General features: G+C 41.6%; 1 protein-coding gene and 1 long non-coding RNA gene across 4 annotated transcripts in view; both read right to left on the minus strand.

The window, feature by feature from the left end:
• Positions 1–3,572: 3,572 nt before the first annotated feature.
• LOC133614007 (uncharacterized) overlaps positions 3,573–25,674 on the minus strand; it is a 65,699-nt gene continuing 43,597 nt past the window's right edge. For all 3 annotated transcript variants that reach the window (XM_072914434.1, XM_072914436.1, XM_072914435.1), the window contains exons 6-7: positions 7,973–8,159; positions 3,573–4,310 (exon numbers count right to left, since the gene is read on the minus strand). In XM_072914434.1, the coding sequence (XP_072770535.1) occupies positions 8,122–8,159 (38 nt within the window). In that variant the 3' untranslated portion in view covers positions 3,573–4,310; positions 7,973–8,121. The remainder of the gene's footprint in view (positions 4,311–7,972; positions 8,160–25,674) is intronic.
• Positions 11,580–12,799, minus strand: LOC140679318 (uncharacterized). The gene is made up of 3 exons (XR_012050761.1): positions 12,033–12,799; positions 11,833–11,928; positions 11,580–11,597 (listed from the first exon to the last, which is right to left on the minus strand). It is a non-coding gene; the product is annotated as an uncharacterized lncRNA (long non-coding RNA).

The raw sequence follows: 25,674 nt of genomic DNA on the forward strand, positions 1-25,674 counted from the left end.
GTAGAACTTCCGCAAGCCAGCAGGTCGCGCCGCTCCCACAAGCCCCGCCCCCTCCGGGCGGAAGCAAGCACAGTCTGCCCGGCTTCCTCAGGATGACATCACAGCCCAGAATTTTTTTTTCAACTCTTTTTCTTTTGAACACCCACCTCCAACAAAAGACTCTAATGCCATGACTTTGATAAAACATTATCAAAACATGTTTTTAGAAATCAGGTCTAATCAGTCCAAGCCACGTCCCAAATTTCATGCCCCGCCCCCCAAGACTCAAGTCCTGCCCCCGTCACAATTTTTTTCTTTTTTCCGCCCACACAACCCCAGGTGGGGGATAAAAAAAACCATTGTGGACAACTTAAAGGGGAAGTTTCAGCCCCCATCCAGACCTCCCTCCGCCCACCCCTAGAGAGAGTTCCAGACCGCAGGGAGCGCGTCTGGTAGCCGCCCCTTGAGGGGGGGGCTGGGGTCGGGAGCTGTGTTGGTGGGGTGGCTCGGCATCACCATGCCAAGCCACAGCCTCCAGCACGGCCGCCACCACCAGTCTTCCGACCTGCCAAGCCACAGCCTCCAGCACGGCCACCACCACCGGTCTTTCACCATGCCAAGCCGCAACCCCACGCTAGGCCACCTCCACCTGCACCAAGGCTAGCACCAGTAGCTGCACCACGGCTAGCACCAAGGCTAGCACCAGAGCCAAGGCTAGCCCCTGTCACAGCACCACGGCTAGCACCTGTCGCAGCTCCACGGCTAGCACCTGTCGCCGCACCAAGGCTAGCACCAGCTCCACAACGCCAAGACTAAGACCCTCCACGCCAAGTCCAAGACCCTCCACGCCAAGTCCAAGACCCTCCACGCCAAGTCCAAGACCAAGACCCTCCACGCCAAGTCCAAGACCAAGACCCTCCACGCCAAATCCAAGACCAAGACACTCCACGCCAAGTCCAAGACCAAGACCCACCACGCCAAGTCCAAGACCAAGACCCACCACGCCAAGTGCCGCCAGTCGCAGCTCCACGACGCCAAGTGCCGCCAGTCGCAGCTCCACGACGCCAAGTTCCGCCAGTCGCAGCTCCACGACGCCAAGTGCCGCCAGTCGCAGCTCCACGACGGCAAGTGCCGCCATGCCAAGAGCAAGACCCGCCATGCCAAGAGCAAGACCCGCCATACCAAGAGCAAGACCCGCCATGCCAAGAGCAAGACCCGCCATGCCAAGACCAAGACCCACGCCTAGGCCAAGACCAAGACCGCCTGACGTGCCACGCCGAGCTTCGCTGACTGCATCATCTGCTGCTTCCACGCCTGCCACGATGACGACGCGCCTTCCTTCTCGTCGGCCACGGATATGGCCACTACCTGGTCGCCCGCCACGCCAAGTGCGCCCACCTCCCAGTCGGCCACGAATGTGGCCATTCCCTGGGCGCCCGCCTCGACTGCTGCAGCGGCGTTCCACTCGCCGCCGCCACCTAACTCTGCCCCGGTGGATACGGGGATACGTGGTCTGGCGACCCACCGCCATGTCCCCCTCCCGCCCTCCCATGACTCTTGTTAATTTTTTTATGGACATCTGGTATCTGTCCTTAAGGGAGGGGCTCTGTCATGTCTGTGTAATCATGTTTTGTTTTAAGTCATGTTTAGTTTCTGGCTTTTCACTCCCTTGTCTTGTTTGCATGATTACCCATTAGTTTCACCTGTTCCACGTTTGGACTCATTGTGCACTCTTGTTTGTCACCATAGCAACCATTAGTTTTCACCTGTCACGTCACGCACCTGTTTCACGTTTTGAGTCACGCACCTGTTTTCGTTAATCATGTCTGTGTTATTTAAGCTTTTCATTTTCTGTTGTTCGTCCTGACGACATCCCCGCATTCTTACCCCTGTCACACTCTATGTACCTCTGCGCACTTCATGCCATGTCAAGTAAGTTTTGTTTCGATTCATGCCACAGTTAGTGTTTTGTTTAATTGTTCATAGTTTCTGCCAATGTGCAAGTTTTGTGTTTATAGTCTAGTTTTGTACCTCCGCCCCTGTGCGCGCCTTTTGTTTGATCCTTTCTTTGTAGTTATAGTGTTAAATAAATCATGTATTTACCTTCACGCCATGACCAGTCCAATTCACTTGCACCTCGGGGAGAACAAACCAAGCCATAGTCCAAGTCATGACACACTTGGGGCAAGATCTCTAACCCAACCCGGAGATGGCACTCCACCCTTTTACGGGCGATATAATTTTACTTTTTTTGAAGTCCATTAACATACATGTAATTGGGTTGCTCGTATATAACATGCCGCCATGAACTCCATACCAAAGAGCATTCAGTCTCCCATTCTCAGTTAACACCTTTGTACTCCCACTGCTTTCTGGGTATTCAAACGGCACCATGAGTCAAAGGAGCTTGGTATATATCTTTCAAAAGTTTTTATTCTGAACTGTGTAGCCTTTTAACATTAAAATTCATATTAAGTTTTTAGCTTTTGTTTCCCCCCAAAATGGTGCCTCCGTAGTGGCTGCTGGTGGCAGGAACTCTGTGCTCTTGTGTCATTCTTTGGTGTTCCTGGTGTTTACCTCTTGTTTTCATGCGGTTTTTTTTGCCTTTCGGTTCAGGACCCTTTGGGACTGTGTGACAAGGGGTGGCACTTTTGTGACTTCTGTGGTGCTTTTTTCTGGACTTCTGGTTCTGCCTCCCGGGAGTCTTTTGGCCATGGAGACCAGCTGTTGGGTTTCTGCCACACCAGAGTCCGTTTGGAGAGACTGGAGGAGATGCGGATGAAGAGACATGGCTGCGGAGCTGGCGCTGAGCGCCGGGGGGCACACGCTTCACAGTGTCTTGGCTGAATGAGCAGGTATCGGACACCTCAGTCTCCTTGGACGTATCCATGCGGACTGGACACTGGCCGAGAGTTGGTGGGCAGCCGAGGGTGGAGTCGACTCTATTGGTTGCTTTGCTGGGTCTGCTCCTGTCTCTGGCCATGCTCCCCCCACCCCAGCAGACGATGGCGTGGAACACCGCAGAGGCCACCACAGTGTATATGATTTTTTTGTGTTATTTTTGTTGTTTTACTTTTGTGGCTGTGTGTAGAAGTGGCTGGTTGCATCAGCTCTGCTCTTTTAATGTCCTTTGTGTTCTTTGATGCCCCCCTTTGTAAATGTGGTCTTGTTGTCAAACTGTTGTACACAGTTTATAGATTTGAGCAAACATGATATGAAATATGATCAATCATGCAACACAAATTTAAACAACTTATTTCCGCGTCCCCCTCTCGAGGTCGTCTATCCCAGCGGGATACACCCTGGAACAATCGCCACCTAGTCTTCATATAATACTATTTATGACAATCTGCCAAATGTATAAATATCTAATATGATTTATCAATTTTTTGCTACATTATATGGTAACAATTGTAAAAACTAGAGGGTACGGTGTCTAACTTAAATTCCCCACCATGCTAATGTTAGTATGCAAACTTTTATTTATTTTTTTTTTAGCTAATTTTTAACCTGAGAGTACTTGATACATGCTAACTTTAACAAAGCAGCAAAGAAGCTTCCGGTTACGCCGGATGTTACCTCAAAATAAAACCACAGTTTATTTGCCAAAACAACAGTGCCACAAATGAAAACAACAAAGCGTTTTTTAGTTGAGCCGGAAAACAGGATGTTACTTCAAAATAAAAGCACAAATTGTGAGCCAAAACAGCGCCACATATCAAAACCAGAACACAACAACAAATCAGCAAAGCAGCTTGTAGTTGCGCCAGGAAACAGGATGTTACTTCAAAATAAAAGCAAATGGGACCTGGAAATTTGACTCAAGTGTTCACTGAGAGTTGAAAACTATAAAGTGTTTTACAATCTATATTCACACATTTAATGAACTAGTAAAGTATACATATAGCAATGTTAATATTTGGTTACATGCCATGTTACAAGCTGTAGAAAATGGATGGATCATTTAATAAAATCATTCATGTGGGTTAACTTCCTTATTCTAACAAACCTGCCACCTGTTCTTCCTCATCACTACATGTTTCCATCACAACTTCATCATCTTCACGAGTCTCCTTTCTTAAATCTAAATACAGTTTTCGAGCTGTTAATCTGTCCACTGGAGCTTCCCAACCATTTTCAGTCCTAATGAGCTCCCAGCGCTTGAAGAGTGTTTCATCACAGGGGTACCACCCTCTTGGGGTACACCACCACCTCCTGCACTCATCAATATCCTCTGGGAGAACAGTTTGGAGTTTGTCCTCTGCTGGTCCATCACGTTGTGACGTGAGTATGTTCCTATTGAATTCTCCAACAAACTCCTTCAGCTGATCCTACAAGACAAAACATGAGAATATTAGCAGACTTTTGGGAGAGGGGAAATGGATCGGATGGTTCTTGGGACTGGATCGCTGCTCCGCTGGCTTATGTATGGATTTGTTTGTTCATATATTGGTGTGTGTGTGTATGTATGTATGTTTGTGTATGTGTGTGGGTGTGTGTACATGTGTATAGCTGTATATGTGTGTGTACGTGTACGTGTATGTGTATGTGTATGTATGTATGTGTGTGTACATGTGTATAGCTTTAAATGTGTGTGTGTGTGTGTGTGTGTGTGTGTGTGTGTGTGTGTGTGTGTGTGTGTGTGTGTGTGTGTGTGTACGTGATCGTGTGTGTATACATGCGTGTATATATTAATATGTGTATGGATGTGTGTACATGTATATATGTGTGTGTGCGTGTGTGTATATATACATGCACGTATATATATATATATATATATATATATATATATATATTTTGAAAAACTTGATTTATTTCAGTAATTGCATTCAAAAGGTGTAACTTGTACATTATATTTATTCATTGCACACAGACTGATGCATTCAAATGTTTATTTCATTTAATTTTGATGATTTGAAGTGGCAACAAATGAAAATCCAAAATTCCGTGTGTCACAAAATTTGAATATTACTTAAGGCTAATACAAAAAAGGGATTTTTAGAAATGTTGGCCAACTGAAAAGTATGAAAATGAAAAATATGAGCATTTACAATACTCAATACTTGGTTGGAGCTCCTTTTGCCTCAATTACTGCGTTAATGCGGCGTGGCATGGAGTCGATGAGTTTCTGGCTCTGCTCAGGTGTTATGAGAGCCCAGGTTGCTCTGATAGTGGCCTTCAACTCTTCTGCGTTTTTGGGTCTGGCATTCTGCATCTTCCTTTTCACAATACCCCACAGATTTTCTATGGGGCTAAGGTCAGGGGAGTTGGCGGGCCAATTTAGAACAGAAATACCATGGTCCGTAAACCAGGCACGGGTAGATTTTGCGCTGTGTGCAGGCGCCAAGTCCTGTTGGAACTTGAAATCTCCATCTCCATAGAGCAGGTCAGCAGCAGGAAGCATGAAGTGCTCTAAAACTTGCTGGTAGACGGCTGCGTTGACCCTGGATTTCAGGAAACAGAGTGGACCGACACCAGCAGATGACATGGCACCCCAAACCATCACTGATGAATGATTAGCAAATCCTTTTTTAAGCCATATTCAGTTGAATATGCTACAAAGACAACATATTTCATGTTCAAACTCATAAACGTTTTTTTTTTTTTTTTTTGCAAATAATCATTAACTTAGAATTTCATGGCTGCAACACGCGACAAAGTTGTTGGGAAAGGGCATGTTCACCACTGTGTTACATGGCCTTTTCTTTTAACAACACTCAGTAAAGGTTTGGGAACTGAGGAGACACATTTTTGAAGCTTCTCAGGTGGAATTCTTTCCCATTCTTGCTTGATGTACAGCTTAAGTTGTTCAACAGTCCGAGGGTCTCCGTTGTGCTATTTTAGGCTTCATAATGCGCCACACATTTTCAATGGGAGACAGGTCTGGACTACAGGCAGGCCAGTCTAGTACCCGCACTCTTTTACTATGAAGCCACGTTGATGTAACACGTGGCTTGGCATTGTCTTGCTGAAATAAGCAGGGGCGTCCATGGTAACGTTGCTTGGATGGCAACATATGTTGCTCCAAAACCTGTATGTACCTTTCAGCATTAATGGCGCCTTCACAGATGTGTAAGTTACCCATGTCTTGGGCACTAATACACCCCCATACCATCACACATGTTGCCTTTTACACTTTGCGCCTATAACAATCCGGATGGTTCTTTTCCTTTTTGGTCCAGAGGACACAACGTCCACAGTTTCCAAAAACAATTTGAAATGTGGACTTGACCTGAGAACACTTTTCCACTTTGTATCAGTCCATCTTAGATGAGCTCAGGCCCAGCGAAGCCGACGGCGTTTCTGGGTGTTGTTGATAAACGGTTTTCACTTTGTATAGGAGAGTTTTAACTTGCACTTACAGATGTAGCGACCAACTGTAGTTACTGACAGTGGGTTTCTGAAGAGTTCCTGAGCCCATGTGGTGATATCCTTTACACACTGATGTCGCTTGTTGATGAAGTACAGCCTGAGGGATCGAAGGTCACGGGCTTAGCTGCTTACGTGCAGTGATTTCTCCAGATTCTCTCAACCCTTTGATGATATTACGGACCGTAGATGGTGAAATCCCTAAATTCCTTGCAATAGCTGGTTGAGAAAGGTTTTTCTTAAACTGTTCAACAATTTGTTCACGCATTTGTTGACAAAGTAGTGACCCTTGCCCCAACCTTTCTTGTGAATGACTGAGCATTTCATGGAATCTACTTTTATGCCCAATCATGGCACCCACCTGTTCCCAATTTGCCTGTTCACCTGTGGGATGTTCCAAATAAGTGTTTGATGAGAATTCCTCAACTTTATCAGTATTTATTGCCACCTTTCCCAACTTCTTTGTCACGTGTTGCTGGCATCAAATTCTAAAGTTAATGATTATTTTATTCCGTTTATATTTATATCTAACATAATTTCACAACTCAAATGGAAACGGGGTTTTATATATATATATATATACCGTACACACGTCTGTATATGTGTATAGCTGTAAATGTGTGTGTGTGTGTGTGTGTGTGCGTTTGTGTGTGTATATATCCATGCATGTATATATATATATATATATATATATATATATATGTATATATATATATATATATATATATATATATATATATATATATATATATATATATATATATATATATATATATATATATGTATATATATATATATATATATATATATATATATATATATATATAAATACGCGGTAATTTGGTGAAAAACAACACGATTGACTCTGGTGGAAAAATCAGGTTATGTAGAATGTCGCGTTATATTTGACCGTCTTGTATCGAACTTTGAGGGCAGTTTGAACAGTAACATTGTGTTTCTGTATAGGAAAATAAAATGCTGTACTTTAATCAAGTGATTCTTTGTTGTACCACTAAATGGAGCCTGCATACCACTAGCAGTACACATACCACCATTTGAAAATCAATGTTCATTTGCATGTTTGTTGTTGTTGTTGTTGTTGTTGTTGTTGTTGTTGTTGCACGTGCCGTTCACAAGTAGCGTGTTTTTCAAAATAAAACTATAGCTGTCAACATTGTGTAAGTGCTGAAAGATTATATATATTATGATATTACTGTAAATGGAAAAACGGTACTATAGTTTTATTTTAACTGTAAAATCCTGTCAACTGAGCTGTCAGCTTTTTTACTGTACAATCTATTGTCATTTCTACTGTGTACACTTTGATGAATAACTTGCTTTGATATAACTCAAACAGATACTTATTTTGTTTTACTATTAAAAAGTTTGAAATGAATGATAGTATTATATTTGTTGCATTATTAGTTAATAAAGTTTAAAATATACTCAATAGCATGCAATACATGTTTTTTTCTGTCCGTCACAATGAAAAGATTACATTTAGTAAATGATCAAATGTTTTGACTCGTATTATTTCAGGGTTTAATGAAGCGTTAAATGATGTGGCGGGCCCCCGGGCTTTGAGTTTGACAGCTGTGTTGTAAGACATTTATTTTATATTTACCTGGATGATGTGGAGGAAGCAGAACTGTATGAGCTTCTTGTCCGAATCTTTTCCTGTGAAATGTCCTAATTCTCTGAGATCTGCAAAACAGGACTTCCATGGCGTACATGTGTGTAACCACCTGCGACGTCTCAAGCTGAATTCCTCCATCACACTGTCCTCCCCAGCATAACAGTCTGTATGATTCCTACGCAGGAAAGTTTGTGCTGTTATGATGTGTTTATTTTCTCTACTTGGTTTGAACAGCAGTCGCTGTGGACAACCTCCAATACGAGTCACTGTGTCCAGGAAGTGGTTGAGAAATACTGCAGGATCACCGTCATTATTGTCTGCTGTCATCCACAATATGGTGTTTCTAAATAAGTCAGTGCAGGCACTAATTGCAACACCATACGGCTTCAGTTCCTCATATGGCTCCAAAAACCATAACTTGTTGGAATTCTTGATGTTGTATAACCCCATCATCATATTTCTTCTTTTTAAACATTCATAATATGCTGTGGAAACAAAATGCATCAGTTAGTGTAATCACTGATCTACAAAAGCCAAAAGCAGTCAAGTTGTCACGTTGTGTAAATGGTAAATAAAAAGAGAATACAATGATTTGCAAATCATTTTCAACTTATATTCAACTGAATAGACTGCAAAGACAAGATATTTCATGTTCACACTGAGAAACTTCCATTTTTTGTTTAAAATAATCATGAACTTAGACTTTAATGGCAGCAACACATTGCAAAACAGTTGTCACAGTGGCATTTTTACCACTGTGTTACATGGCCTTTCCTTTTAACAACACTCAGTAAAGGTTTGGGAACTGAGGAGACACATTTTTTAAGTGGAATTATTTCCCATTCTTGCTTGATGTACAGCTTAAGTTGCTCAACAGTCTCCATTTTGCTATTTTAGGCTTCATATTGCACCACACATTTTCAATGGGAGACAGGTCTGGACTACAGGCAGGCCAGTCTAGTACCTGCACTCTTTTACTACAAAGCCACACTGTTGTAACACGTGGCTTGGCATTGTCTTGCTGAAATAAGCAGGGGCGTCCATGATAACGTTGCTTGGATGGCAACATATGTTGCTCCAAAACCTGTATGTACCTTTCAGCATTAATGGCACCTTCACAGATGTGTAAGTTACCCATGTCTTGGGCACTAATACACCCCCATACCATCACACATGCTGGCTTTTACACTTTGACCCTATAACAATCCGGATGGTTCTTTTCCGACACGACGTCCACTGTTTCCAAAAACAATTTGAAATGTGGACTCATCAGACCACAGAACACTTGTCCACTTTGCATCAGTCCATCTTAGATGAGCTCAGTTCCAGCGAATCCGGCGGCATTCCTGGGTGTTGATGATAAATGTCTTTGGCTTTGCATAGTAGAGTTTTAACTTGCACTTAAAGATGTAGCGACCAACTGTAGTTACTGAGAGTGGTTTTCTGAAGAATTCCTAAGCCCATGTGGTGATATCCTTTACACATTGATGTCGCTTTTTGATGCAGTACCGCCTGAGGCATCGAAGGTCACAGGCATTCAATTTTGGTTTTCGGTTTTGCCGCTTACGTGCAGTGATTTCTCCAGATTCTCTGAACCTTTTGATGATATTACGGAGCGTAGACGGTGAAATCCCTGTATTCCTTGCAATAGCTGGTTGAGAAATGTTGTTCTTAAACAATTTGCTCAGGCATTTGTTGACAAAGTGGTGACCCTCGCCCCGTTCTTGTTTGTGAATGACTGAGCATTTCATGGAAGCTGCTTTTATACCCAGTCATGGCACCCACCTGTTCCCAATAAGCCTGTTCACCTGTGAGATGTTCCAAATAAGTCTTTGGTGAGCATTCCTTAACTTTCTCAGTCTTTTTTGCCACTTGTGCCAGCTTTTTTGAAACATGTTGCAGGCATCAAATTCCAAATGAGCTAATATTTGCAAACAAATACAAAGTTTCTCAGTGTGAACATGAAATATCTTGTCTTTGCAGTCTATTCAATTGAATATAAGTTGAAAAGGATTTGCAAATCATTTTATTCTCTTTTTATTTACCATTTACACAACGTGACAACTTCACTGCTTTTGGGTTTTGTGTACAGATGTCTTTAAATAACGACAAAGTAATTCTGACATTTTATTAAAATTATTTGAACACATTTTAATGCCATTAACTTGTTTGTTAATATTAACAATACTTTATTACATTATAGTGAATTGATTGGGATGATGTCATCTGTTCAGGTGAAAGTTAGATAGGAGATGGATTATAGGCTGACTACAAAGAACACATTTGATTTTGGTGTGGATAAAAGGTGCTCCACTGAATTTCTTACTTGATGATTTTAATAATTACATTTTTCTGTCTTCTAATACAGTGGGAGAAATACTTATCTGATCCCCGGCTGATTGTGTAAGTTTATCCCCTAACAAAGATGTCAACACTCCAGAATGTTGTCTATAATACTTCATCAGAGAGATTGATATCAACAAAACATCCAAAAAGAAGAAAAATAAAAGTACAGTAAGATTTATTGCCATTAAAATTATACTGTGCATATATTTGTAATTAAATACATTTACAAAATCAGGACAGTATCTAGTCTTGGACTTAGATTGGTCAGATTTAGTCTTAGACTTAGATTAGTCATATCGAGTCTTAGACTAAGATTGGTCACATCTAGTCTTAGACTTAGATGGGTCACATCTAGTCTTAGACTTATGATTGGTCACATCTAGTCTTAGACTTAGATTGGTCACATCTAGTCTTAGACTTAGATTGATCACATCTAGTCTTAGACTTATATTGGTCACATCTAGTCTTAGACTTAGATTGGTCACATCTGGTTCAGATTTATATTGGTCACATCTAGTCTTAGACTTATATTGGTCACATCTAGTCTTAGACTTAGATTGGTCACATCTGGTTCAGATTTATATTGGTCACATCTAGTCTTAGACTTAAATGGGTCACATCTAGTCTTAGACTTATATTGGTCACATCTAGTCTTAGACTTAGATTGGTCACATCTGGTTCAGATTTATATTGGTCACATCTAGTCTTAGACTTAAATTGGTCACATCTAGTCTTAGACTTAGATTGGTCACATCTAGTCTTATACTTAGATTGGTCACATCTGGTTTAGATTTACATTGGTCACATCTAGTCTTAGACTTAGATTGGTCACATCTAGTTTTAGACTTAGATTGGTCATATCTAGTCTTAGACTTAGATGGGTCACATTTAGTCTTAGTCTTAGATTAGTAACATCCAGTCTTGGACTTACATTGGTCACATCTAGTCTTAGACTTAGATGGGTCACATCCAGATTTAGATTTAGATTGGTCACATCTAGTTTTAGGCTTAAATTGGTCACATCTCGTCTTAAATATTTATTTTCTTACCGTATTATGGATTTCAGATGATCATACATGATATCTAACATGTTGTATTACTAACAAGTTAACTCAGTATGGAAACTACTAACATTGCAGTAAACAAATAAAAGAAGAAGAAATAAGGTAGATTTCAACCAAAATAATTCATAGGATTAATTGTTAACAATCACCAAGACACTGCATGCAGATCTACAACCAGATCTTACCTTCTCTTTTACGGCGTTCTGCAAGAGCAAAGAGAGAAATTTGTTTTTTTGTACAATGTTCATGAAAATGTTTGCACAAAAACGAGGAGAGAAAAGTTTGATGTTGCAGTTGATGAATTAGCTTTGATTGCACCAAGAGATCAGTAGACCATCATCACTTTAATCTCCCTCATGGGGACAAGAGTGTTACATTTCACTAATCATTTTTGTGAATTTGTGTTTTTAGAGTGTGACTTTTTTTTTCTTTTCTTACCTTGACGTTTTATGTAGAATCCCAAAAAGATGCAGAGCCCAATAAACACAACCATGGAAGTCATGATGACAACAATTTCAGCAACAGTTAATTTGCCTGCAAAGGAACACAAAAGTCTTAGAAACTTTTCTGTGTGCATTCATATCAAAATAACGTTGACATTTCAATATCTCACTTTCATTATTATTGATTATTTTTACCAGATAAGCAGTCCTTAGCAGTGAATGTAGCCATCTCAACGGTCAGAGGGTTGCTGACCTCACAAATATAAACTTGATGATTAAGAAACTTCCTGAGAGTTATTGTTAAATTTGGTCCAGTTTGCTCATTTCCACCTGATCTCCACTTAAACTTTAATAAAGGAGAAAGTTTGGACTCTGTTGAGCACACGAGCGTCGCCTGGTATGTGTCAATCATCTCACAACTTATGTTCAGTTTGGATATTTTGTCTGAAAACACAATAAAGAAAATGGATCAGAGTACAAAAACAGAATTCTATAAAACATTCTGCCCCCTATTGATTTGGAGTGTAATAGACTTAGACTTAGACAAACTTTATTGATCCACCAGGGACATTTTTCAACACAGTAACTCAGTTGCAAAGGGTAAGGATGGAAAGGATAATACAGGTATAAGGTAGACTAAAAATGTACCATAGTAGCAATATAAAATATAACATATATGTAATATTTACATATTATATATACAGTATATGATGTATACCATCTATCCATCCATCCATCTTCTTCCGCTTATCCGAGGTCAGGTCGCGGGTGCAGCAGCTTCAGCAGAGAAACCCAGACTTCCCTCTCCCCAGCCACTTCGTCCAGCTCCTCCCGGGGTATCCCAAGGCGTTCCCAGGCCAGCCGGGAGACATAGTCTTCCCAACGTGTCCTGGGTCTTCCCCGTGGCCTCCTACCAGTCGGACGTGCCCTAAACACTTCCCTTGGGAGGCGTTTGGGTGGCATCCTAACAAGATACCCGAACCACCTCATCTGGCTCCTCTCGATGTGGAGGAGCAGCGGCTCTACTTTGAGCTCCTCCCGGATGACAGAGCTTCTCACTCTATCTCTAAGGGAGAGCCCCGTCATCCGGCGGACGAAATTGATTTCGGCCGCTTGTACCCGTAATCTTGTCTTTTCGGTTATAAACCCAAAGTTCATGACCATAGGTGAGGATGGGAACATATATCAACCAATAAATTGAGAGCTTTTCCTTCCGGCTCAGCTCATTTTTCACCACAACGGATCAATACAGCATCCGCATTACTGAAGACACCACACCGATCCGCTTTTCGATCTCACGATCCACTCTTTCCTCACTCCTGAACAAGACTCCGAGGTACTTGAGGTATACCGATGTATTATATTATTATATTATATTATATTTTTAAATAATATATCCAATATAGAACAAATCCCAATTACCATGTACAATATTATAGTATATGTAACAGCTGCAGCAAAAAAAGGGCAGCATAAAATAGAGAGTAGATCCAGCAGAAAATGTACATTATAAATAAAGAGAGGTAGCTAACATGTCAGGTGTCAGGTAATAGACAGATATCATCTATTGCTATATGGCGAGTGATTATACATCTGGATGGAGAGCGGAATGAAGGAGTTATTGAATGGAACACTGTGAGAACGTAGATGAAGGAGCCTGTTGGAGTATGAACTCCGCTGTCCCTCAATTGTCTGGTGGAGTGGGTGGGAAGGATTGTCCATGATGGCGAGCAGTTTGTCCCTCATTCACACAAACGCTTCCAACTGCGTGCCAATAGTTTGGCCGGCTTTCCGGATCAGTTTGTCCATCCGGTTTTAGTCCCTTTTGCTGGTGCTGCTCCCCCAACAAACCACTGCAAAGTACAGAGCACTGGCCACAACAGACTGAAAAATATCTCCAACAGCTTGCTGCACGCATTAACTTATTCAGGAAAAAGAGTCTGCTCATGCCCTTCTTGTATACAGCTTTGCTGTTGTCCTTCCAGTCCAGTCTGCTGTTCAAGTGGACTCCCAGGTAATTGTACTTCCCCACTGCTGCCACCTCCTGGCCCCTGGATGTTGATGGGTTCCACGAGGGTAATTTTCTTCTTGAAGTCGATGACCAGCTCCTTGGTCTTGTCCACATTCAGGAGCATTTGGTTTGCCTGAGACCACTTCACAAAGTCAGCGTTCCGTGTCCTGAACTCCAAAATCTGTCCCTCTCCAGCAGAGTCATCAGAGTATTTCTGCAGGTGGCAGGACCTTGAACAATACTGGAAGTCTGAGGTGTGCAGGGTGAACAGGAAAGGAGACAGGACAGTCCCCTGTGGAGCACCTACACCACTGGCCAAAGTATCCGACAGGGAGCTCCCCAGTCGCACAAATTGGGGCCTATCAGACAAGTAATCAGTGATCCAGGAGACAATGGATGAACTGACACCCATCCTGAGCAACTTGTCACTCATCAGAATTGGTGTTAAAGGCACTGGAGAAATCAAAGAGCATGATCCTCACAGTGCCCCTCCCACCATCCAGGTGAGAGTGAGCACGATGCAGCAGGTAGATGACAGCATCATCCACTCCTACATGGGGCATATACGCAAACTGTAGAGGGTCCAGAGAAGGAGCCACCAGGGGTCTCAGCTGAGCCAGCACAAGTCTCTCGAGGACATTCATGAGATGAGACGTCAGGGCAACCGGTCTGAAGTCATTCAAGCCCGATGGGATGGGCTTTATGGGCACCGGCACTATAGAGGATGTTTTCCATAGCGCTGGTATCCTTTGTAACTTCAGACTTAGGTTGAAGATGAAGTGCAGAATCTCAGTCAACTGAGCAGCACAAGTCTTCAGGACCCAGGGGTTGACTCGGTCAGGGCCTGCTGGCTTGGCTTGGTTGACTCTCTCCAGCTGCCGTCTCTCGTGGCCAGGTGTCGGACACACCGTGCTGGCCTTCTCAGTAGGGGTGGAAGTGGGAATGAGAAACAGCAGCGGCAGGCAACAGTGAAAGAGTTTGTGGATTGATGGTCAGGGGAGGTGTGACGACCAGAGTAGTGGGGGGAGGGCCAGTAAGGAGTGCATTGCTAAATCTATTGAAAAACAAATTCAGCTCGTTGGCTCGTAACCTGCTGGTCCAGAGTTGTATTGTCCCGTGTTGCACAATGTACATATTGGTAGAAAGTGGGTAAAATTGAGTCCAAAGAAGCATGATTAAAGTCACCCAAAATGAGAGCGAGGGCATCGTGGTGTTTGGCCTGTTGCCTGAATGGTAACACATTCCCATGTACACTCCGATGAAGATTACAGAAGTAAATATGGTCAAATTCTAACCGTCAGAAGTTCGAAGTCCGGCATACAAAAACACTGCTTTACAGTCATATGTCCAGGATTGCACCACCTCTCGTTCACCAAGATGGCAATCCCATCGCCTTTCTTCTTCCTGCTCAGGAGTGTGTCTCTATCCGCCCGTAAGGTTGTGAAGCCGGGTAGAGACGCGTGTAGCCAAGTCTCCGTAAAGCACATGATACTGCACACGCCGTACTCCTTTTGAGTTCGGACGAGCCCGAACAATTCGTCCATTTTATTCGCCAAAGACCGCTTCTCCGCTCCTTCATCTTTGTGCCAGCACGGCATCCCCGGCGCTCTTTCTGTAGTTCCACGGCAGTGTCCAGCCGCAATCCCCATAGCGCTGGCAAGGAAAGCGCTAACAACTCTTTGCATGTGTAAACAAAGGGCCGGCTGCTCAACTGATCAAAGCCAAACACAAAACGGCCCAAAAAGAAAAAGAAAAGTAATGAAAACACACAAAAGCACCCAAGAATCATTAGTGGTTTATAGAAAAGATAAGTAATAAAAAAAAGCAAAGAAAGTTGAGAAAAATACCAAAAATAAAGCAATATGAAGGACGTTAAAGAAGCTACTCTGATGTGCTGCCACTCTTTCAAGCGCATCAAACATTGTCAGAATAAATTCATAATCAGGAAGACACATCTATCCATCCATCATTCAACCGCTTATCCGGAATCGGGTCGCGGGGACAACAGCTCCAGCAGAGACCCCAAGACTTCCCTCTCCAGAGCTACATTGGCAACTTCCTCCTTGGGGATCCCGAAGCGTTCCCAGGCCAGAGAGGAGATGTAATCCCCGCATCTGGTCCTTGCCCTGCCCCGGGGTCTCCTCCCAGTGGGACGTGCAACGAGGATTTCCCTAGGGAGACACTCGTGAGGCATCCGCACGAGATGCCCGAACAACCTAAGCTGGCTCCTTTCCAAGTGAAGGAGCAGCGGCTCTACTCGGAGTCTCTCTCGGGTGACTGAACTTCTCACCCAATCTCTAAGGGACATGTCAGCCACCCTTCTGAGGAAACTCATTTTGTTTGCTTGTATCCGCGATCTTTTTCTTTCAGTCATGACCCACACTTCATGACCATAGGTGAGGGTAGGAGTGTAGATACCTCGGTAGACCGAAAGCTTTGCCTTCTGGCTCAGCTCTCGTTTTGTCACAACAGTGCGGCAGTGAGACTGCAATACTGCCCCAGCTGCTCCGATTCTCCGGCTGATTTCCTTCTCCATCTTTCCCTCACTCGTGCACAAGACCCCGAGATACTTAAACTCCTCCACCTGGGACAGAGTCTTGTTCTCTACCTGGACTGTACAAACCATCGGTTTTCTGCTGAGAACCATTGCCTCAGATTTGGAGATGCTGATGTTACGCGCGTGCACAGTCTGCTGCTTTTTTGTCAGCACGCCCCAGAGGACACGCCCATACACGCTCTGCTTCTGCTGCCACGCTCCGGCACAGCTGTGCGCAATCATCAATCGACACACCTGCTGCTGATGACACCACTCCCAATAAAAACCAGCGTGTCCAGAGAACCAACGCTGGAACGTAGTCTCTGCTTGCAGTAAGCTTTCCACTGTGGCTCCTCACCTTTGTTTGCTTGCTCCAAGTGACATTCCGACCTTGTGCTCATTTTGTCCTTGTCACTTCTCTTGTTTCCCCCAGAATTCCCTCCGTCGCCTTGGAAGTGAGCTGTGCGCCTCACTTCTCTGGATCCCTCTGGATTCTGACTGCCTCCCTCGATCATTGTAACCCACTTTGGACTCGGACCTCTTGACGCCCCTCTCAGCCCAACGGATCTCCGCTTGTTTCACGGATTCTCCTACCTGCCTCGCCCTACTGGACTGGTCGCCTTCTCACTCAACACGCACTTACAACAACCACTGGTAAATAATCATTGTAACGCTTCACATAGTCCTGCAAACATACACCGTAGCATACACACTCCACCGCATCATCAAGCTCACATACAAACCCTGTTTCCATATGAGTTGGAAAATTGTGTTAGATGTAAATATAAACGGAATACAATGATTTACAAATCATTTTCAACCCATATTCAGTTGAATATGCTACAAAGACAACATATTTGATGTTCAAACTCATAAACATTTTTTTTTTTGCAAATAATCATTAACTTTAGAATTTGATGGCAGCAACACGTGACAAAGAAGTTGGGAAAGGTGGCAATAAATACTGATAAAGTTGAGGAATTCTCATCAAACACTTATTTGGAACATCCCACAGGTGAACAGGCAAATTGGGAACAGGTGGGTGCCATGATTGGGTATAAAAGTAGATTCCATGAAATGCTCAGTCATTCACAAACAAGGATGGGCGAGGGTCACCACTTTGTCAACTTTTTTTTTCTTCTTTTTTTTTTTTTTTTCATTTTTTTTTTTCATGTATATATTCATTTCACACCATATTCATTGCACTTCTACATTTTTTATATTTTTATATATTTGCACATTGTTTTTCTAGCATGCACACATCGCACTGTATGTAATGGCCTCAATCTCTTTACCTTGCGTAATGACAAAGCTGATTCTGATTCTGAAATGCGTGAGCAAATTGTTGAACAGTTTAAGAAAAACCTTTCTCAGCCAGCTATTGCAAGGAATTCAGGGATTTCACCATCTACGGTCCATAATATCATCAAAGGGTTCAGAGAATCTGGAGAAATCACTGCACGTAAGCAGCTAAGCCTGTGATCTTCGATCCTTCAGGCTGTACTGCATCAACAAGCAACGTTAGCGTGTAAAGGATATCACCACATGGGCTCAGGAACACTTCAGAAACCCACTGTCAGTATCTACAGTTGGTTGCTACATCTGGAAGTGCAAGTTAAAACTCTCCTATGAGAGGCGAAAAACGTTTATCAACAACACCCAGAAACGCCATCTGCTTCGCTGGGCCTGAGCTCATCTAAGATGGACTGATACAAAGTGGAAAAGTGTTCTGTGGTCTGACGAGTCCACATTTCAAATTGTTTTTGGAAACTGTGGACGTCGTGTCCTCCGGACCAAAGAGGAAAATAACCATCCGGATTGTTATAGGCGCAAAGTTGAAAAGCCAGCATCTGTGATGGTATGGGGGTGTATTAGTGCCCAAGACATGGGTAACTTACACATCTGTGAAGGCACCATTAATGCTGAAAGGTACATACAGGTTTTGGAGCAACATATGTTGCCATCCAAGCAACGTTACCATGGACGCCCCTGCTTATTTCAGCAAGACAATGCCAAGCCACGTGTTACATCAACGTGGCTTCATAGTAAAGGAGTGCGGGTACTAGACTGGCCTGCCTGTAGTACAGACCTGTCTACCATTGAAAATGTGTGGTGCTTTATGAAGCCTAAAATAGCACAACGGAGACCCCCGGACTGTTGAACAACTTAAGCTGTACATCAAGCAAGAATGGGAAAGAATTCCACCTGAGAAGCTTACAAAATGTGTCTCCTCAGTTCCCAAACGTTTGCTGAGTGTTGTTAAAAGGAAAGGCCATGTAACACAGTGGTGAACATGCCCTTTCCCAACTACTTTGGCACGTGTTGCAGCCATGAAATTCTAAGTTAATTATTATTTGCAAAAAATAAATAAAGTTTATGAATTTGAACATCAAATATGTTGTCTTTGTAGTGCATTCAATTGAATATGGGTTGAAAATTATTTGCAAATCATTGTATTCCGTTTATATTTACATCTAACACAATTTCCCAACTCATATGGAAACGGGGTTTGTAAAACTGTTGAGCTTTACTCCTGTTGCTGTGTCGTCTCCTTCCCCGCCGAACATAACAGCTGAGCCTCATTCCAGCCTGCTGAACACTTGGCTGCGAACCGATCCAGCATCATCTCGTTTTTGTTATTCAGAATTACATATTGATTTGTGTAAGCACAATATTTCTGTTTCATGGATGAAAAGATAAACTTACCTATAACCTCAATTTTATACGCATTGTGATAGAGCTTCTTTTTGACTGTGACTTCCTGGTCATAGTTTCCACTGTCTTCATAAGTGGCCTGTTTGATGGTGAGTACTGCAGAGTTCCTGTCCAGAAGGATTTTGTTCTCATATGCAGGGGCCACAGTCTCCATGGTGCCATCAAAAGATACAATGTTGTAGACATGACGTGTCCAGTATATTTCAGTTGGCTGTCGATAACTTGAAGGTCCCAAGGTTATCTCCTGACCCTTCAGTACATATTTTACATCCCCTGCAGAAACTGGGAAAGATGCATAAATAAATGGATGAACATTTTTTCACACATTGAAACATGGACATTTGATCTCCATTATAACAAAAATTTTGGATCAAGGTATTAAAAAACATTCATTTTGGAAAGTAATTTGTAAAATGTGTGCAGTCAGGGGGAAAATGAAATTATTACTACTGTGGAATATTATTATTACTGTGAAATATTATTACTACTGTCGAATATTATTATTACTGTAGAATATTATTACTACTGTCGAATATCATTATTATTGTAGAATATTCTCAGGACATATAATCCATCACAACTGGACTGTTTGGTTTGTAGACTTAGATTGGTCAAATCTAGTCTTAAATTTAGATTGGTCAGATCTAGTCTTTGACTTAGATTGGTCAAATCTAGTCTTAGATTTAGATTGGTCAGATCTAGTCTTTGACTTAGATTGGTCAAGTCCAGTCTTAGACTTAGATTGGTCGGATTGAGTCCAAAAATTAGATTGGTCACATCTAGTATTAGACTTAGATTGGTCAGATTTAGTATTAAACTTAGATTGGTCACATCTAGTTTTAGATTTAGATTGGTCACATCTAGTCATAGACTTAGATTGGTCACATCTAGTTTTAGACTTAGATTGGTCGGATCTAGTCTTAGACTTAGATTGGTCAGGTGTAATCTTAAACTTAGATTGGTCAAATCTAGTATTAGACTTAGATTGGTCAGGTGTAGTCTTAGACTTACATTGGATACATATAGACTTAGACTTAGATTGCTCAAACCGAGTCTTGGACTTAGATTGGTCTCATCTAGTCTTAAACTTACTTTAGTCACATCTAGTCTTAGACTTAGATGGCTCAAATCGAGTCTTGGACTTAGATTGGTCTCATCTAGTCTTAAACTTACTTTGGTCACATCTAGTCTTAGACTTACTTTTGTCACCGCTAGTCTTAGACTTAGCTGAGTCACATCTAGTCTTAGTCTTTGATTGGTCACATCTAGTCTTAGACTTAGATTGGTCAGGTGTAGTCTTAAAATTAGATTGGTCACATCTAGTCTTAGACATAGGTTGGTCACATCTGGTCTTAGACTTAATTTTGGTCACAACTAGTCTTAAACTTAAATTGGTCACATCGATTCTTAGACTTCTATTGGTCACATCTGGTATTAGACTTAGATTGGTCAGGTGTAGTCTTAAACTTAGATTGGTCAAATTTAGTCTTAGACCTACATTGGTCACATCTAGTCTTAGACTTAGATTGGTCATTTCGAGTCTTGGTTTTTAATTGGTCACATATCGTCTTTTGATTTTAGATTGAGATTTAGATTTATTGGTCCCCTTGGGGAAATTCATTGTCACTGCCGTACATTTAAACACTAGACATTACACATCACACACAAAAAAAATAACAAAATGACTTAATTTGGTCAAATTTTTTGTTAGCCTTAGATTGGTCACATCTAGTCTTCGACTTAATTTAGTCAAATGTTTTCTTAGCCTTAGATTGGTCACATATATTCTTATACTTAGATTGGTCACATCTTGTCTTAGACTTAGATTGGTCATATATAGTCTTAGACTTAGATTGGTCCAATCTAGTCTTAGACTTTGCTTGGTCGGATCTAGTCAAAGACAAAGATTGGTCCCATGTAGTCTTAGACTTAGATTGGTCACATCTAGTATTAAACTTAGATTGACTTTAACGGATGCAGACAGGACAATGTTTTAACCATCTTTCGAACAGTATGTGCACATTCCAACAAGAAGGGGAAACATATTGGACTTATGCTACCGGAACTTTACCGATGCCCTCCGTGCCTGTTCATACCCTCTGCTCGGAGCTGCTGACCACAACGTCATCTGTTTACTTCCGTCATACAAACAGGAACTAAAGCACCACAAACTACACTGCAGCAGTTCCCTCCAGTGGACGGAGGAAGCCATCGCTCAACTCCAAGGCTCCCTAGCTTGAATGACAGGGTCTTTCTCTGTCATTACAGACTACATCAAATTCTGCATCAGCTCCACAATACTAACCAAAACAATACATATTTATCCCAACTCCAAACCATGGATTACCCCATAATTAAAAAAGAGCCTGAGGGAAAAACATAAATCCTTCAGGCAACAGGACTGGGCCAGCCTCAAGGCAAAAAATAGGAATTTAAAAAACGAGGTATTTAAAGCAAAACTGAAGTACAAAAACTGACTGGAAACTGAATTCAGCAACATGAACACCAAGCAGGTCTTTCAGAAGGTGAAAACCCTGACAGGATGTCAACCCAAAACATCATGCACTGTCACTGACCCAGAAACCCTCTCTAAAGACCTGAATACATTTTTTACCCGTTTTGATAATTTCCACTTCTCACCAGAGTGTTAGGAACTGCTGAGAGCCCTCCCACCACCAGACCCCGAGGAACCGGCCCCCTTCACAGAGGAGGAAGTACGCCGCCAGCTGAGCCGCAGCAAGCCAGACAAGGCACCAGGGCCTGATGGCATTTCAGCCAGGGTGATCAGGGACTGTGCCATAGAGCTCTCCCCTATCCTACAGTCACTCTTCTGTCAATGCTACTGGACTCCAACAATACCTACACTGTGGAAAACTGCAACCATCATCCCAGTACTGAAGAAATCCACACCCACAGAACTCAACCATTACCGCCCCATAGCTCTCACATCCATAATTATGAAGTGCCTGGAGAAACTGCTGCTTTAAATCATCCTTCCAGTTGTCACCCCACACCTGGACCCCCTCCAATTTGCCTACAGGGCCAGGAGGGGCACAGAGGAGGCTGTGGCCTGCCTGCTGTATCTCCTCCTCCAGCATCTGGACTCCCCAGGCAACTTTGCCAGGATCCTCTTTGTGGACTTCAGCTCCGCCTTCAACTCCCTACAGAAGCATCTACTGATCCGAAACTACACCAGCTCAACATCCCCCCTCAGCTGATCACCTCACCCACAACTTCCTCACCGACCGACTGCAAGCAGTAAGGGTGGGCTCAAACACATCCCCGATGCTTACCATCAACACCGGGGTCTGTACACACTCTACACCAATGACTGCCGTAGCATCTCACCCACCACAACATACTTAAAATACTCAGATGACACAGCCATTCTCGCACTCCTCTCCAAGAGTCAATACACCCTGGACTATCATAACACAGTCAAACATTTCACAGAGTCATGCACAGCCAGTTATCTGGAAATCAATGTCAATAAAACAGAAGAAGAATGGTTCAACCCCCCCTCACCTCAGCACCCCATCATCATAAACATACAAACAGTTAAAACAGTTGACACTTTTAAATACCTGGGCGTAACCTTGGACAATAAACTCACCTTTGATCAGCACACCACGGACATTCAAAAAAGAAGTCAACAAAGACTGTCAGCCATCCGAAATCTTAAAGGACTATACGTTGCACCTCACCTCCTGTTATTACTTTACCAAAGCATTGTTCAACCCATCCTTATGTACTGTTCCACATGTTTGTTCACCATGCTTTCTGTAACCAACAGGACCAAACTCACACGCATTACAAACATAGCAGCTAAAATCATCGGCCTACCCACACCTAACATTTCAGATTTCAACCATAGGTCCATCATTCGACTGGCAAACACGATAGTCCAGGATATCAGTCACCCACTACACCAAGACATCATCCCACTACCATCAGGGCGCAGGTACAGAACTATCAAATTCCGGAGGGCCCACCTCAGGAAAAGCCTTATCCCTGCAGCTGTAGCCGCCCTTAACAGCAGGCCCGGCCGACCTGTCTGACAAGCCTGTAAATGTGTTTGTCATGTATGACGTCTTTTTCTTATTTTTGTTTTGTGATGTGTAATGTCAATTGTTTAAATGTACGGCAGTGAAAATTAATTTCCCGAACGGGTACCAATGAATCTGTATCTAATCTAGATTGGTCACATTTAGTCTTGGACTTAAATTGGTCACATCTAGTTTTACATTTAGATTGGTCACATCTAGTCTTAGACATAGATTGGTCACATCTAGTCTTAGACTTAGATTGGTCACATCTAGTCTTAGACTCAGATTGGTCACATCTAGTCTTAGACTTAAATTGGTCACATCTAGTCTTACACTTAGATTGGTCACATCTAGTCTTAGACTGAGATTGGTCAAATCTTGTCTTAGATTTAAATTAGTCACATCTAATCTTATACTTAGAATTTTCACATCTAGTCTTAGACTTTGAATGGTCACATCTAGTCTTAGGTTTATATTGGTCACATCTAGTCTTAGACTTAGATTGGCCATATCTAGTCTTAGACTTATAGATTGGTCACATTTAGTCTTAGACTTAGATTGGTCATATCTAGTCTAAGACTTATAGATTGGTCACATCTAGTCTTAGACTTAGATTGGTCATATTTAGTCTTAGACTTATAGATTTGTCACATCTAGTCTTAGACTTAGATTTGTCACATCTAGTCTTAGACTTAGATTTGTCACATCTAGTCTGAGACTTAGATTGGTCACATCTAGTCTTAGGCTTAGATTGGTCGCAGACACGATTTAGGTTTAGATTCAACATATATTTTTATATTTAACATATAGATTTATAATTAAGATTTAGGTTTAGAATAATCATATAGATTTATATTTAACATATAGATTTATAATTAATATTTAAGTTTATATTTAACATATAGATTTATATTTAACATATAGATTTATAATTAGGATTTAGGTTAAGATTCAACATATAGATCTATATTTAACATATAAATTTATAATTAGGATTTAGGTTTAGATTTAACATATATATTTATATTTAAGATATAGATTTATAATTAAGATTTAGGTTTAGATTCAACATATATATTTACATTTAACATATAGATTTATCATTAAGATTTAAGTTTATATTTAACATATAGATTTATAATTAAGATATAAGTTTAGATTCAACATATAGATTTATATTTAACATGAAAATTTATCATTAAGATTTCAGTTTAGATTTAACATACAGATTTATATTTAAAATGTAGATTTAGATTTAACAATTAGATATAATATTTAGAGTCAACATTTAATTTAAACTCTAATGTAATGAAAATGAGCTAAATTTGAGAAAATTGAGTTAAATCTGAGAAACAAATCAGGAAGAGTGGATTGCAGAGAAATAGGAGGTGAGGTGAAACAAGAGGCAGCAGGTACAGGTCAGACCAGCCTAGCAAGTTCAGGCAAGAGAAGAATGTCACCCTTCCTCTTTTAGTCAAAGGTAAAAACTAGCTATGGTTCCACCTGACTTTATGCCTCATCATAAATATCAAATATACTTTAGTGAAATGAGTGAATAAATACTGCACTGTATTTACAAATGTATACTGTACTGTAAATGATGCAATAGTCTACCCAACAATTATGTACACATGCAACAAAACATGTTAACATGGCATCCTATTTAGTTCTAACCTGCAGTTTTCAACACCACATAAACAACAATATATATTTTTAAGTAAGAATAAAACTTACCTAAACTGCAAGTAAAAATGAAACAGATGTGTTGGTAGTCCATTATAGTCCTTAAATATTCACTTTCAGCAATATTAATACACTATTTGATGATAACATGACATGACAGAAGACAAATGTAATGCCCTAACACCTGCTCACCTCTTCAAGCAAGACAATGAAAGTGAAAGCAAGGACATGTCCATTATAGTAGAGCAGAAGATTTTCACATTAAGAGCGCAAGCTGAGCATTCCCACTTCAACAAAAATAATAAAGTATATAAAAAGGGTGATCTAGTTATGTATAGACTAGAGTTGTGCGGTATAGTATTGTATTAGTATAGTACTGCAATACTAATGAATCATATTCGATACTATACCGCCTCTAAAAAGTACAGGTCCACCACCCCCTGCACCCTCTGTCGTCATCACGTCATGACATTGCTGCTTTTACGAGCAGAGGAGCATGTTTGGCAGCGCACACACACAGAGTACTTACAAGCAGACACAGTGTGTAGACAGAAAAGGGAGAAAGGACGCATTTTGGTGTAAAAAGTAAAGATAAAGGTGAAGTTATAACACTGAAACACCCTCAGGAAGAGGTGCTGCAGTGTTTTAGCTACTTCTAAATCACTAATCCTGGCCGCCATGGCGACAAATAAAGTAATTTTCTTACAAGTAACATTATCACTGGAGGACGAGGAATAGCTAAACATGCTTCACTACACACAGTAGGAGGATACAATAGCTCACCGGCGTCACAATGTAAACAAACTCCATGGCTGGATCTACACCTGACATCCACTGTAATGATAC

The sequence above is a fragment of the Nerophis lumbriciformis genome, linkage group LG13 (genome assembly GCF_033978685.3).
Source record: "Nerophis lumbriciformis linkage group LG13, RoL_Nlum_v2.1, whole genome shotgun sequence".
Lineage (NCBI taxonomy): Eukaryota > Metazoa > Chordata > Actinopteri > Syngnathiformes > Syngnathidae > Nerophis > Nerophis lumbriciformis.